The 14,672-nt window shown below is 44.5% G+C and overlaps 1 protein-coding gene across 4 annotated transcripts in view; it reads right to left on the bottom strand.

Annotated features, from left to right (window-relative positions):
- The window catches only part of XDH (xanthine dehydrogenase), a 72,233-nt gene extending 57,840 nt beyond the window's left edge, over positions 1–14,393 (bottom strand). Inside the window, exons 1-4 of one of the 4 annotated variants that reach the window (XM_044292225.1) lie at positions 14,216–14,393; positions 4,686–4,743; positions 2,503–2,599; positions 1,853–1,961 (exon numbers count right to left, since the gene is read on the bottom strand). In XM_044292225.1, the coding sequence (XP_044148160.1) occupies positions 1,853–1,961; positions 2,503–2,599; positions 4,686–4,743; positions 14,216–14,293 (342 nt within the window). In that variant the 5' untranslated portion in view covers positions 14,294–14,393. Of the gene's footprint in view, positions 1–1,852; positions 1,962–2,502; positions 2,600–4,507; positions 4,615–4,685; positions 4,744–14,215 lie in introns of those variants that run through there. The other 3 variants (XM_044292223.1, XM_044292226.1, XM_044292227.1) reach the window with 3 other exon arrangements.
- Between the last annotated feature and the right edge of the window lie 279 nt (positions 14,394–14,672).

Below are 14,672 nucleotides of genomic sequence, written 5' to 3'. Positions count from 1 at the left end.
CGGGGTCACTGTGACTGTCTCTATTATGGGGTCACCGTGACTGTGTCTATTATGGGGTCACCGTGACTGTCTCTATTATGGGGTCACCGTGACTGTCTCTATTATGGGGTCACCGTGACTGTGTCTATTATGGGGTCACTGTGACTGTGTCTATTATGGGGTCACTGTGACTGTGTCTATTATGGGGTCACTGTGACTGTGTCTATTATGGGGTCACCGTGACTGTGTCTATTATGGGGTCACTGTGACTGTGTCTATTATGGGGTCACTATGACTTGGCTTCGGCTCCCGAGTCCGCACAGCACTGTGTGTGACTTCTCTCCACCACTTGCTCTGCAGCTCCCGGTTGACTGTAAAACCGCTGCAGCCAATCACTGTCCACAGTGGTGAAGTGTGACCTGTCTGTCACTGAGTCTCTATTATGGGGTCACTTTGTCCTTTTTATGGGGTCACTATGACTTTCTCTATTATGGGGTCACTGTGACTTTCTCTATTATGGGGTCACTGTGACTGTGTCTATTATGGGGTCACTATGACTGTCTCTATTATGGGGTCACTATGACTGTCTCTATTATGGGGTCACTTTGTCCTTTTTATGGGGTCACTATGACTGTGTCTATTATGGGGTCACCGTGACTGTGTCTATTATGGGGTCACTGTGACTGTCTCTATTATGGGGTCACCGTGACTGTGTCTATTATGGGGTCACTGTGACTGTGTCTATTATGGGGTCACTGTGACTGTGTCTATTATGGGGTCACTGTGACTGTGTCTATTATGGGGTCATCGTGACTGTGTCTATTATGGGGTCACCGTGACTGTCTCTATTATGGGGTCACCGTGACTGTGTCTATTATGGGGTCACCGTGACTGTCTCTATTATGGGGTCACCGTGACTGTCTCTATTATGGGGTCACTGTGACTGTGTCTATTATGGGGTCACCGTGACTGTGTCTATTATGGGGTCACCGTGACTGTGTCTATTATGGGGTCACTATGACTTGGCTTCGGCTCCCGAGTCCGCACCGCACTGTGTGTGACTTCTCTCCACCACTTGCTCTGCAGCTCCCGGTTGACTGTAAAACCGCTGCAGCCAATCACTGTCCACAATGGTGAAGGGTCACCTGTCTGTCACTGAGTCTCTATTATGGGGTCACTATGACTGTCTCTATTATGGGGTCACTATGACTGTCTCTATTATGGGGTCACTTTGTCCTTTTTATGGGGTCACTATGACTGTGTCTATTATGGGGTCACCGTGACTGTGTCTATTATGGGGTCACTGTGACTGTCTCTATTATGGGGTCACTGTGACTTTGTCTATTATGGGGTCACTGTGACTGTCTCTATTATGGGGTCACCGTGACTGTGTCTATTATGGGGTCACTGTGACTGTGTCTATTATGGGGTCACTGTGACTGTCTCTATTATGGGGTCACTGTGACTGTGTCTATTATGGGGTCACTGTGACTGTCTCTATTATGGGGTCACTATGACTGTCTCTATTATGGGGTCACTGTGACTGTGTCTATTATGGGGTCACCGTGACTGTGTCTATTATGGGGTCACCGTGACTGTGTCTATTATGGGGTCACCGTGACTGTGACTATTATGGGGTCACCGTGACTGTGTCTATTATGGGGTCACCGTGACTGTGTCTATTATGGGGTCACCATGACTGTGTCTATTATGGGGTCACTTTGTCTTCATCATGGGGTCACTTTTTTCTTTATTATGGGGTCACTGTGGCACAAACCAGCGTCAGGAGTGCCCCCATTTCATATGTTTTCCTTATGGGACCACCAATATATATAGAGAGAGATATTCCAGGTATTGCAGGCTTCCTTCTTACCTGGATGGGGTGCAGCCGCGTTTTCGTGCTGCCGATCCCTTCCACCGTGGTGACAGACGCAGAGTGCAGCGAGCAGACGGGAGCGAGGCAGGCGTTCACCGCATAATGTCTGCGAGGACTGGGTAAAGGATCACACTTCAAAAATCAGGAGTAACCTATAAGCAACATTCAGCCTGATCCTCCTGGTTCATGAACAGAATGCTATGAACCACAGTGAATACTGACACCAGCAGATTAACAGCTCTATTCCATGTGCCATATGTCATTCAGGGTCTGTGAAAAGCTGGATGAAAACCACAGTGGCCACTGTACCGGCTGAGAGAGATGTCTATGAACCAGCTACCCATAGGTAACTGCTGAATAGAATATTTTTCATATAAAAAGGACTCAGTGACTAAAATGTTTTATATTTTTTATTTTAATTTGCCTCATCCCAGCCTGCTGCTCCATCTCTCCCCATGCTTTACCCTGCAGCTCTGCATATTCAGACTGGCTGCTGTGCTTGGTGAACTAAAAGCTCCTATATTACCAGGAACTGCTGCACACAGATGGAAGGGGAGGAGCCTCTATAAAGGGGAGGGGCCTGAGAATCTGCCTTAAAGAGACAGGCACCATTTTTAGCAACATGATTACAAACTTTTAAAGGATACAGGATCTTCTGCTGGAATGTGCAATATCTGGAGATCATCACGGTGCACGCTCCGCAGCCGCCCTCACCACAGCCCAGCTTGGTCCCAGTTAACCGCACTGGAGAAGGCAAAGTTAAGGTGATAACCAAAGCAAGCAAACTTTGCAAAAATATTGGCGCCTTTAACCCTTCCTATCATTTAATGTCATTTTGATGAAACTGTATTTCATGCAGCCTTTAGGCAAGAGAATCCATGGTGTAAAAGGGGTTAAAAGGGTTCTCTGGGAATTTTTAAGGATGGGCCATTAACCCCTTCAGGATCAGAGAATTTTCCATTTTTGCTTTTTACTCCCTGTCATCCAGGGGCCATAACTTTTTTATTTTTCCGTTCACATAGCCGTATATGAGGGCACGTTTTCTGCTGGACAAGTTGTACTTTCTAATTGTTCCATTTAATTTTGCATTTGTTGCAGTGAGAAGCTGGAAAAAATCCCAAACAGGGAGAAATTAGGGAAATAAATGCAATTCCACCATAGCTTTATGGGTTTCCTTTTTATGGCATTCCCTGATAATGTAAACTGATAAATTCATTCTCCTAGTCTGTAAAATCACAGAAATACCCCATTTATAGTTAGTTATATAGTATGGGTTTTCTTGTGTTTTAATACTTAAAAAAATATATATAAACTTTGGAAAAAATGTATTTTTTCTTTGCATTCTGACCCCCATAACTTTTTTATTTTTGCATCTACCGCGCTGTGTTAGAGTTAATTTTTGGGGGCAATCTGTAGTTTTTATTGATACCATATTGGAATGTGCAGGAGCTTTTGATAACTTTTTATTCTATTTTTTTGGAAGGTGAAACTTTGAAGAGCATCGAATCGGCCATTTAGATTCTTTAGGGGGTAGGGCGTTCTCCATACGGGATAAATACATTTAGATTTTAATAGTAAGGGTGTTTTGGGATGCATGCAAGGGTGCAAATTATATTTATTTATTTATTTATTATAGGGAAAGGGTTGATTTAAAGTTGAACTTTTTTTTTTAAGTCCCCCTAGGGGACTTCAATATGCAATCTTCAGATCACTTCTCCCATAGACTGCATTGAATCACCATTGCAGTCTATGGAAGATTCAATACATTCCTATGGGGCCCTGTATTGCTGTATTAGCTTGGATCCTTCCCAAGGCTTCAGGCTACTACAAGGAACCAACAGCTTTGTCGGGGTAGTCGTTTGGGCCCCGGGAGCGCAGCACTCATGGGCAAAGCCGCCTCAGATGCCAGGGTCACAGCATCTGAAGGGTTAAATATCTGCAATCTGCATTATCTCCGATCGCAGACATTAGCCCAAGGTGTTCAGAACCCTGACGATTATGGCGCCTTCTCAGGGCGCCATCTTTAAAGTGCAGATATCTGCCGTACTTCTAAGGCGGATGTCCGGAAGGGGATAAGGTTTGGTAAGGTCATGAATGGATGAGACCCCCACCTTCAATACTAAAGTTCAGGAGAAACCCTTAAAGCTCAGAACGTAATCAGAAATCTTGGATATGACATAGGGCCTAATGACTCAAAGAGGGTTTAAAGGGGTCCTCTGCTTTGGAAAATCCTTTTTTTTTTGTTGTCTTCGCAATGATAAGCTGGTCTATGCCAAATCAGAGAAATCTGGCAAAAAGTGTTAACTTCCCCTGCAGCACCCCCGCAGGACATGGGAAGCATTACATGTCTGTGTAATGCATTTTGTAGCCACTCTAGGCTCTAGCCAACAGATGAACAGAAACCTCCTTATTATTAAAGGGGTATTCCGGTCTTTAGTTAGATGTGAAGTAGATGAAGCTTTCTCTTTCTGCTCCACCCAATGTGGCTGCCAAAAACAGCTGATTGCAGGGGGCAAGGTGTCAGACCCCCCACTTATCTAATATTGATGATCTATCCAGGGGACAGGTCAATATCTAACGAGGGAAATACCCCTTTAACTAGTACATTCTCTATTACTGTATTTCAAAATAGGTTTTGCAAACCAAACAAACCATGTCATTTGCCTCAGGGGGTTTGAAGTGCCAAATGTTTAATCCCATGGCACACTTCCCGAGAACCCGCATGGTACGTGGCCTGTCATGTGGCTGGTTCAGTCTTAATTCCGTAGCTCCTTCCTAGTCGCTTGGTAGATATATATGTGCGCTGAGACTAAAAACCCAAGGTGGATACATTTCCTTCGAAGGTAAGTTAATAAAGTCATCTTAGGATCAGCATTTTTCTCAATAACCTGAAAAACAATAAAAAAAATGAATAAAAAAAAGGCAGAAGGAAATTCAAAGCTCCAAACCTTGAAAAGCAAAGGGGAACAGGGCGAAGTGGAACCAGGTCATAGTGTATACGATTCCTGTCCTGGTTAGTGTACACTGTAGGACAGAAAGGTCTACATGCCACCTACTGGCCATACGCAGTACTGCATATAACCTATATTAACCTCCCTGGCGGTATGATTATGTCAGGAATTTTGTACCAAAAGTGGTACAATTTTTTGCATAAATATTTTATGGGCACAAATGACGGTAAAATGGCAGGCAAGGGGCACTGTACAGTCATCAAATGTCAGATCTGAGGGTATACAGTGTAATCCTCTCCAATTACAATGTATAACCTCTTTTATGTGTGTTTGTCACTTTTTATGTTTTTATTTATTAGAATTTCCCGCCCAGTTCCGCTCCTATGCGCAGCTGCTGCTCGCAGGGAACGGAACCAGGAAGTCAAATTCTGCCAGATCTCTATACCGTGCGAAAAGTCTATACCGGAAGTGACGCAGCCGCACAGGATTCAGCTGGAGGAGGGTGTGCGCGGCGCTGCGCAAGCGCACATCCACTGGCTTAGGAAAGAATCATTGCAGCGCCACGATAGAAGTACTTCGTGCACCGCGCGTGCGCACTTAAGAGTATAGAGATTTTGCAGTGCAAAATGTGGCATCAGATCCGCCTACCCCTGAGTGCGCACGCGCGCACAAATCCTCAGATCAAATCGGGATGAACTGCAACTGCTGAATAGCACGTGCGTGCGCACTCAGGGGTAGGCAGATCTGATGCAACATTGTGCGCTGCAAAATCTCTATACCCCTAAGTGCGCACTCGCGGTGCACGAAGTACTTCTATTTCGGCGCTGCAACGATTCTTTCCTAAGCCACTGGATGTGCGCTTGCGCAGCGCCGCGCACACCCTCCTCCAGCTGATTCCTGTACGGCCGCGTCACTTCTGGTGTAGACTTTTCGCAATGTATAGAGATCTGGCAGAACAGCGGCGCTCTCAGTGGCATCGGCAGAAGGTGAAGGGACTCTGCAATGTTACCCCGAGCGTGACTCTGGGTTACCGCTCCTAGCAGCGAAAATTAACCCTGCTCGGGAATACCGTCAGGGAGGTTAAAGGAGTATTCCAGCCAAAGATGTGATGGGGTGCTTCAAAATACGAAATTCATCTCTAGTTATTATCTCTGCTCGCTAGTCATGGAGGAGAACATTCAATATTTACATTCAGAGGCTGACAACCTTTGCAGAGCTCTGTTATTTCTTACAGCTGCCAGGTCCGTTACAATGTGTCAGCGCAGATAACAGCTATCAGCCTATAGTCCAGGGCAGGAAAGAACTTTATGCTGCTGCCTGCGCTGACACACTGTAACGTGATGGGCACGTGCAGATTCTTTGGCAGCGGTGATATGATAATTGATATTAATAAATGCCGGGGTTTCAAGCAGCAGGACCCCAGAAGAACAATTCTCTAGAGAGCCCCTTTAATTCAGTTTGTTACATATTACATAGTCTTACAATTAAAGTAACATTTTACTCTTATTCTAAACGGCGCTGGGTTTCTGGGCGCTGCTCCCAAGTCTGCGTAATGTATGATATCTGCCATATCAATATGATAGACAATATAATCAGCGGTCGACTTTGCCGCAATGAAAACCAAGCAAATGCCTTGGTCGCCGGAGATCAGTGGGACCCCTACGGACCACAAGTGATTGGCAGACAAAAAAAGACTAAGGCCTCTTTCACATGGGCGAGTTTTCCGCGCGGATGCGATGCGCGAGTTGAACGCATTGCACCTGCACTGAATCCGGACCCATTCATTTATATGGGGCTGTGCACATGAGCGGTGATTTTCACGCATCACTTGTGCGTTGCTTGAAAATCGCAGCATGCTCTATATTGTGCGTTTTTCACGCAACGCAGGCCCCATAGAAATGAATGGAGCTGCATGAAAATTGCAAGCATCCGCAATCAAGTGCGGATGCGGTGCGATTTTCACACATGGTTGCTAGGTGACGATCGGGATGGGGACCCAATCATTATATTATTTTCCCTTACAACATGGTTATAAGGGAAAATAATAGCATTCTTAATACAGAATGCTTAGTAAAATAGCGCTGGAGGAGTTAAAAAAATTAAAAATAATAATTTAACTCCCCTCATCCTCTTGTTCGCGCAGCCCGGCTTCTCTTCTGTTTTATTCTTTGCTGTCCGGGAGGAAAAGGAGCTGTGGTGATGTCACTGCGCTTATCACATGGTCCGTCACATGATCCATCACTATGGTAATGGACCATGTGATGAGAGCAGTGACGTCACCACAGCTCCTTTTCCTCCTGGGCAGCAAAGAAGAAGACAGAAGAGAAGCCGGGCTGCGCGATCAAGTGGATTAAGGTGAGTAAAATAATTTTTTTAATTTTTTTTTAACCCCTCCAGCGCTATTTTACTAAGCATTCTGTATTAAAGGGTACCTGTTTTGTGTATAGAGCTGAGGACATGGGTTGCTAGATGGCAGCTAGCACATCCGTAATACCCAGTCCCCATAGCTCTGTGTGCTTTTATTGTGTAAAAAAAACGTTGATACATATGAAAATTAACCTGAGAGGAGTCCTGTATGTGAGATGAGTCAGGGACAGGACTCATCTCAGGTTAATTTGCATATGTATTAAATAGTTATTTTTACACAATAAAAGCACACAGAGCTATGGGGACTGGGTATTGCAGATGTGCTAGCGGTGATCTAGCAACCCATGTCCTCAGCTCTATACACAAAATCCCGATGACAGGTTCCCTTTATGAATGCTATTATTTTCCCTTATAACCATGTTATAAGGGAAAATAATAAAATCTACACAACACCGATCCCAAACCCGAACTTCTGTGAAGAAGTCTGGGTTCGGGTCTGGGTACCAAACATGCTGATTTTTCTCACGCGTGTGCAAAATGCATTAAAATGTTTTGCACTCGCGCGGAAAAATCCCGCATTTTCCCGCGACGCACCCGCATCCTATCCGGCCTAAATCCATGACGCCCGTGTGAAAGAGGCCTAAATAGGAATACAAAGCGCCTTTGCCAGGGGTGTAGCTGTAGTGGGTGCAGAGGTAGCAGTCACTACTGGGCCCAGGAGCCTGAGGGGGCCCAAAGACCCTTCTGACACTGGTATTATAGAAAGTGCATGCTGGTCTGAAAGGAAGGGGTTAGGTCAAGAATTTTGCATGGCGGTTGGGGGGCAGTTTAAATTTTTGCCTCAGGCAGCACAAAGGCTTTGTGCTTCCCTGCCCGTAACCACAAAGCACCGAGGGAAGGGGGGCCCAAGCGGAACTCTTGTACCAGGGCCCATGAGCCTATGCCTCTGGCCTGTGAACCTGGTTCAGCTGCACAGGGGCCCGAGGGTGCTCTTCCCAGCTGTAGAGCAAGTGCCCAGACTGCCCTGCTGAGAGTGGGGTTTAGCAGCCTGACTTTGATAAGGGCCCCAAGAATGCCAAAGCCACCCCTGAATACTATCATAATACACTACAAAAATGTATAAACAGAAAAAAAAATGCAAAAACCGTTCAGAGCAATATTACGTTACCAGTTTATCAAAACATTTAATTTACTTAAAAATAATGATTTTTTTTAAATCTTTTCCCATTTTCAAAAAGTATCAGTCTATCATTGTGACTGCAGTATCATATTACTAGATTAACCCCTTAGTGACCACCCATACGCCTTTTTACGCCGGTCACTAAGGGGCCTTAGGCTGGGCTGCCACTTTTTTAAGGAGGCCCAGTCTAAGTGCTGCATGGGTCCCCTGTGGAGTGGGGAGCGGGGACCCGGCTCTCACATGAAAGCTGCTGCTCTAACAGCCCGGTGCCGATGTGTGTGAAGGCTGGCTGGGGTCTATGCAGGCCCCAAGCCTGCCTTAATTAGTTTCCAGCAGGCTGCACCTCTCTGGCGCAGCATGCTGGTCAATGTCAGAAAAGCACTGACCAAAAAATAGCAAAAAAAAATCTCCCCCATATGTTTGGTATTGCCGCGTCCGTAACGACCCGGACAACATAAATATCATGTAAATTATACCCTACAGTGATCGCCCTACCGGAGAAGTCTGCTGCTAGTGTGAAACTAGCCTAAGCTACCAACTATATTACCACTTGCACTGAACAAGAAAGATAATATGTATATAATATGAATTATGAACATTGATCAGCTATATCTGGACCAAGTTATTTATTAACATCAACTACTATGCACACTGATTTCTGAATGAAAGTGGACATATCTTTTTATTAACAATCAAGCAATCGATTTATCCTTCCAATCAGGTGCATTGATTTAGGAATGAAATTGGAGTAGACATATTATAATTAGAGGTGAGCGAATCGAAGTTGACGAAGTGGAATTCGATCCGAATTTCAGGAAAAATTTGATTCGCACCGAAGCCGAATTTCCTCGCCCTTTGTGGTAACGAATCGTATTTTTTCCTAAAATGGTGGCTGCATGTGTGAGGACATGAAGAAAGGAACTCTGGGAAGGCGGGATCACCCATAATGCCATGCATGCAGCCAATCAGCAGCCAGCCAGCCCTGTGATGTCACAGCCCTATAAATAGCATCAGCCATCTTGGATTCAGCCATTTTCCAGTGTGCTTAGTGCAGGGAGAGACGTCAGTAGGCGCTAGGGACAGTGATAGGAAAGACTTAATTGTGCTAAAAAATGATTTACAAGTTCATGGAAAGATTATTCAAGGTGTAGGGAAAGGATAGGGGAGGTTAAAGCCTGGGTGATAGGAACAATCCTATTACACCTTGCTGCACTGGCTGGGGATCCAAATTGCCATCATACAGCTCTGTAATTCCAGCAAACCGTTCTTGTTATTGGGGTGCAAGTGCTGTTTGATACATCCATTAACAGGGTTTATTACAAGGAAATATTTCTACGTCTTATTTGCTCTTGTGCGGTGCAGTTATATGTTATAAAGCATTTTTGGGCTTGTATTACCTTAAAAATAAAAATATATATTTGCCGGCCATAGTTACCCCAAGGTGAACTCGCCTGTCCACCCAAAATGTGGAGAGACTGACTTTTGTCAAGATGAATCAGGCGTGGATGAGCCAGGATTTGAACCCACCAATGCCTGATCAGACTAGATCATCCATGGTGCCACACCAACACTTTGACAAAAGAGACCTGTTTCTTCTAGCCACCTTCAGACTCTGTCATTGTGCCACTCTGCGGCCTCCTGATGCTGCTTCCACCTCACCACTATGTCATAGGGCCACTCTGTGGACTTCTCATGCTGTTCCCACCCTCCCCACTTCATGACTGGGCCACTATTTTGCCTATCGGCCTGGCTGATATCATCATTTATTTGACCTTTCTTATGATCTGTCAGAAGGAAGGAAAAATGAGACGCACAACGGATCCTGTCTGTGTAGCAGCTGTAAGGCCTGTATGGTTCCATCAGAATTGGCTTATGATTTGGTAGCCAAAAGCAGGAGTCGGTACAAAACACAGAAGACATGGAAATATTCCATTCACAAGTCATCTCTGTTTTGTATCCACTCCTGGTTTTTTGGGCATTAGAAATACTGATGGATTACTGACCAAATGCTGACCGAGTGAAGGCGGATGCTCCACAGACAGGATCCGTTTTTTGTGGGTTATTGTTCTGACGGATCAGAGGAAGAGCAAAATAATCAGTGACGTCAACACAAACTTACTGCTGACCCCCTCTGCACTCTGTCCGGGGCTCTACTTGTATAAGTGTTTAATAGAACAGGTTCTGTAGACATCTATGTGGAATCAGCTGACGACGGAGATAAGATAGATAAGATGCCTTTATTGTCACTGTACAATACAATAAATACAATGCAGAATACAATGAAATGTTGTTTGGAGCAATCCTAGATGCCATGGACAGAGGAACAAAGAACTGACATTTAAAGGGATTCTGTCACCTCTTTTTACCCTACAGAGATTCGGACATGGAGGGCTAGATCGCCGCTAGCATGTCCGCAATATTCCTGACCCATATCGCTGAGTGGTTTTATTGAGTGTAAAAAATGATTTTATATATATGTAAATCACAAAAAAACGTGATTCTGGTGGTTGTCGATCGTTTTAGTAAAATGGCACACTTTATTGCATTACCTAGTCTACCCAATGGTAAAACTCTTGCACAGGTGTTTGTCGACAACATCGGGAAACTACATGGCATTCCCTCTGATGTGGTGTCCGATAGAGGGACTCCGTTTGTTTCCAGATTCTGGAAAGCGTTCTGTACTCGTCTGGGTGTACAATTGTCCTTCTCTTCGGCTTTTCATCCTCAGTCGAACGGACAGACGGAGCGCACTAATCGGAATCCGGAGACATGTTTTGTTTCAGAGAATCAGGAAGAGTGTTCTTCATTTTTGTCGTTAGCAGAGTTTGCTATAAATAATCGTAGACAGTAATCCACTGATAAGTCGCAGTTTTTTGGGGCATATGGGTTCCATCCACAGTTTGGTACATTTTCTGGTGCTCAAAATTCCGGCATTCCTGAGAAGGACTTTGTCTTCTATTTGGCAGAAAATCCAAAATAACCTGAAAAAGATGGGCAACAGGTATAAGCGTGCGGCTGACAGGAGAGGTATGAGTGGTCCGGGCCTGAGAGTGGATGATTCTGTGTGGCTGTCTACAAGAAACATTAAACTTAAGGTACCTTCTTGGAAGTTGGGCCCAAGATTTATTGGTCCATATAAGATCACTGCCATTGTTAACCCTGTAGCCTTCCGTCTTGAACTTCCTCAGGCATTAAAAATCCATAACGTATTTCATATATCGTTAAAGAAAGGTGTCGAACCTGTTGAGCCGTCCTCCTTACCTTCCGCTCCTGTTATGGTGGACAGCAATTTAGAATTTCAGATCAGCAGGATTGTGGACTCCTGAGTTCTCCGGAGATCCCTCCAGTATCTCATTCATTGGAGAGGGTACGGACCAGAGGAGAGAATGTGGGTTCCAGCGACTGATGTTAATGCTAGTCGTCTGGTGAGAGCATTCCGCAGAGCTCATCCTGATAAGGTCGGTCCTGGGTTCCCGGAGGTCACCCGTAGAAGGGGGGGTACTGTCACTCCTGTGACAGGTCTTAGAAGGTCTGAAAGATTATCTGCACATTAGTGATCTGACAGCCTCTTTTGGTTTCACTTTGTCTGTGTGTTGCTGGTATGTCCACACCTCATGTTCAGGTGTGGATCATGTAACCTTTACCCATCCCTATTTAGTTTGACTTTACCCATCACTCCTTGCTCTGGATAGCTTAATTTGGTTTTGGAAGAGCTGGAGTGTAGTTCGTGTTGAAGTCCTGTTCATCCATCATCCTCAGAAGTTAAGTGTTCCACTTGTTGTGTTTTGTATTCCCCCCCCCCCCCCCCGGTTGTTTACTAGGCCTCAGCAAGACGCTGGTTCCTTCACCAGGGAAGGAACAGGTTGTCTCTGCCCTGTCATTACCTTTAGGGCATCCGAGGGTCACCAGGGTTTTCTAGGGTCCTGTGTATGGGCATCTCTACCATTGAGAGGTGCCTATACGGATAGGAGTTGGGCGCAGGAGCAGGGTGTTATAGGTGGTGACCCTTTTCCTTCCCTAGCAGTAAGGCCTAGTGTCTTTCCCCTTCTTTCTTGTTGTCTTTTGGTGTTCGCCCCTATTACATGCGTGACAGGGTCGAAGCGTCAAATAAATGAAAAAAGGTAGATCACAAAGTCATGTGTAATGTGGGATGGCCGATGTACCTCTAGATGAATTTGAGGTAGTGCCACCTACATCCGCCTATAGGTGGTGTGGACGCAAAAGGATGTTCCTAAATGGATATATTAAGTTCCTATATGTGCACTCTGTGGTTTGGTGGATCCCAACAGAACATGTATGACTCAGGAGGTGCCATTATAGCCACATCACTTAAATATCACAAGTGGCTGCAATGGTTGTTATCGGTGGCTAGTCAAAGAAAAGACAGTAACAGTAATGTGCAGTAAGAGGTACTTTACCGCTCTGTGGTTTTCTCCGATCTCAGCGTAGATTGCCTGTTGGCTGTAGAGCAGGAGATCCGGACTTCACTCAGCTTTTCCCTGCAAGGACCTGTGTGGCGTCCCACGTGGTCTGCAGGTCTCTCATGCGACTCTTGAAGCGGAGAGGCGCTGAGTTCCGTATTAGGAATAAGGATTCCACCGCAGTCTATGTTTGATCTTAGGGGGGCCAGTGGCTGACAGGTCCTCCCGGATCGGTAAGATGTCATTCAGATCTTTAGGTGAATCCCTCACTGTTCAAATACCAGACGCGTTTCGGGATAGCGTTATTCCTTCTTCAGTGGCTGAACAGTGAATCAAGTGGCTTCCTTTTATATGGTATCTGGGAGCACGGTGTATGCTTGGGACAGCAAGGGATTTGCAAATATGTGGATCTGGATCTTAGGTTCGGGTCAGAAGTCAATCGCCCATATATCCGTTTGTTGGAGTATTCAAAAAGAAACATTGCACATGACAGCAAAATAGATGGGGCTGCATAACAGTATAAACAACATAAACCGCACCAGAAACGCGCATGCACCTTCAGTGCGTTATTGTCAAAAAACTTTAGACAGTCTGCGCGGGCTCAAAAATGAATAGTTAAGAGAGCTAGAGATTGTGGGAATACATGCCATGGAGTAAAAGTAATGCTAAAAGTAAATAAAGATGCACAGCAATATAAGAATCATACAGAGATCATATAAAACTATAGAGGAACATAAAACGCTTTAGAAACGCACGTGCGGTAATTGTGCGCCTTCAGTGCGTTATTGTAAGAGAAGCTTTGGACAGTCTGTAAAAGACTAAATATCAGTAGTTTGGCGGTCCGGAGAGGTCACAAAGAGGCGTTCAATGGGGCATTACATATCGGTAATTGTAAGTATGGGTGATGAAAGATAATGGTATATATGGATAACGCATCCGGAGCCAATCCGTATCGTTCGTGTGAAAGAGGCCTAATTGAAATCACCACCCACATGACTTAGCAGAATTAACAGGAATTAAATGAAATTAATATATTAGAAATTGTGATTTTCATGGTGACAGATCCCTTCAAATCTCCTTACTGCAATACTATGTTACTAATTTACTTAACCAATGCAATTAAATAAAATTGTACAAAAACTAAATATATACATAGATAATGCAACTAAATTAAAAAGTACAATACACTGTATTAAAACTGCAATTAAATTACGCGTTAAAACATTTATAAATTAATAGAAAAACATATATTTAAAACCCTATTAAAATAAAATAAAAAAGTTAAATAAAAATTAAATATGGAACTTTGTTTTCTTTTGCTTTTTCCCTTTCACAAAAACAAATAATACATTCAGAGCGGTGGCTTTATGCTAAAGAGGCCAAAAAGTTAAAAATGCAATAAAGTCTAAAAATTTTAATGCAATTATTATTATTTTTTTACCTTTTTGCCATTCACAAAAAATATCAGTTCATCTGCCAGATTGTGTGGATCTGGGGTTTCCTGCTGAAATGTTGCCATCACTGCAGCAGAGGTGAAGTCAGTGAGCGGCGTACACAGATCCGCAGCGCGTCTGAGTCCTCAGGCACCGACCTTATGAAATAAGTCATCTGGCAGATACTACTCTTTTTAGGATCTAGTTGTCATTTAGCCGGGGAGGGGCAGGCCGACCCACGCTGACAACCAATGATCTGACATACATGTGCTCTCTTTTGCATAAACTGACAGTCAGCTCCTACGATTAGAGATGCTCCTGTCTATGGCGGCGCACTCATCTGCTGCATTTTCACAGTTCCACTGCAGCAAATCAGTTTTCTAGACTAAGTGAAATCCTCCTTACAAAACTGAGGCATCAACTCAATCACTTTTTGTCAATGCAACAAAAGGGACTCTCATGATC

This window comes from Bufo gargarizans, chromosome 4 (assembly GCF_014858855.1).
Source record: "Bufo gargarizans isolate SCDJY-AF-19 chromosome 4, ASM1485885v1, whole genome shotgun sequence".
Taxonomy (NCBI): domain Eukaryota; kingdom Metazoa; phylum Chordata; class Amphibia; order Anura; family Bufonidae; genus Bufo; species Bufo gargarizans.
Note: the sequence above shows the minus strand (reverse complement) of the source record. Positions and strands in the feature narration are given on the sequence as shown.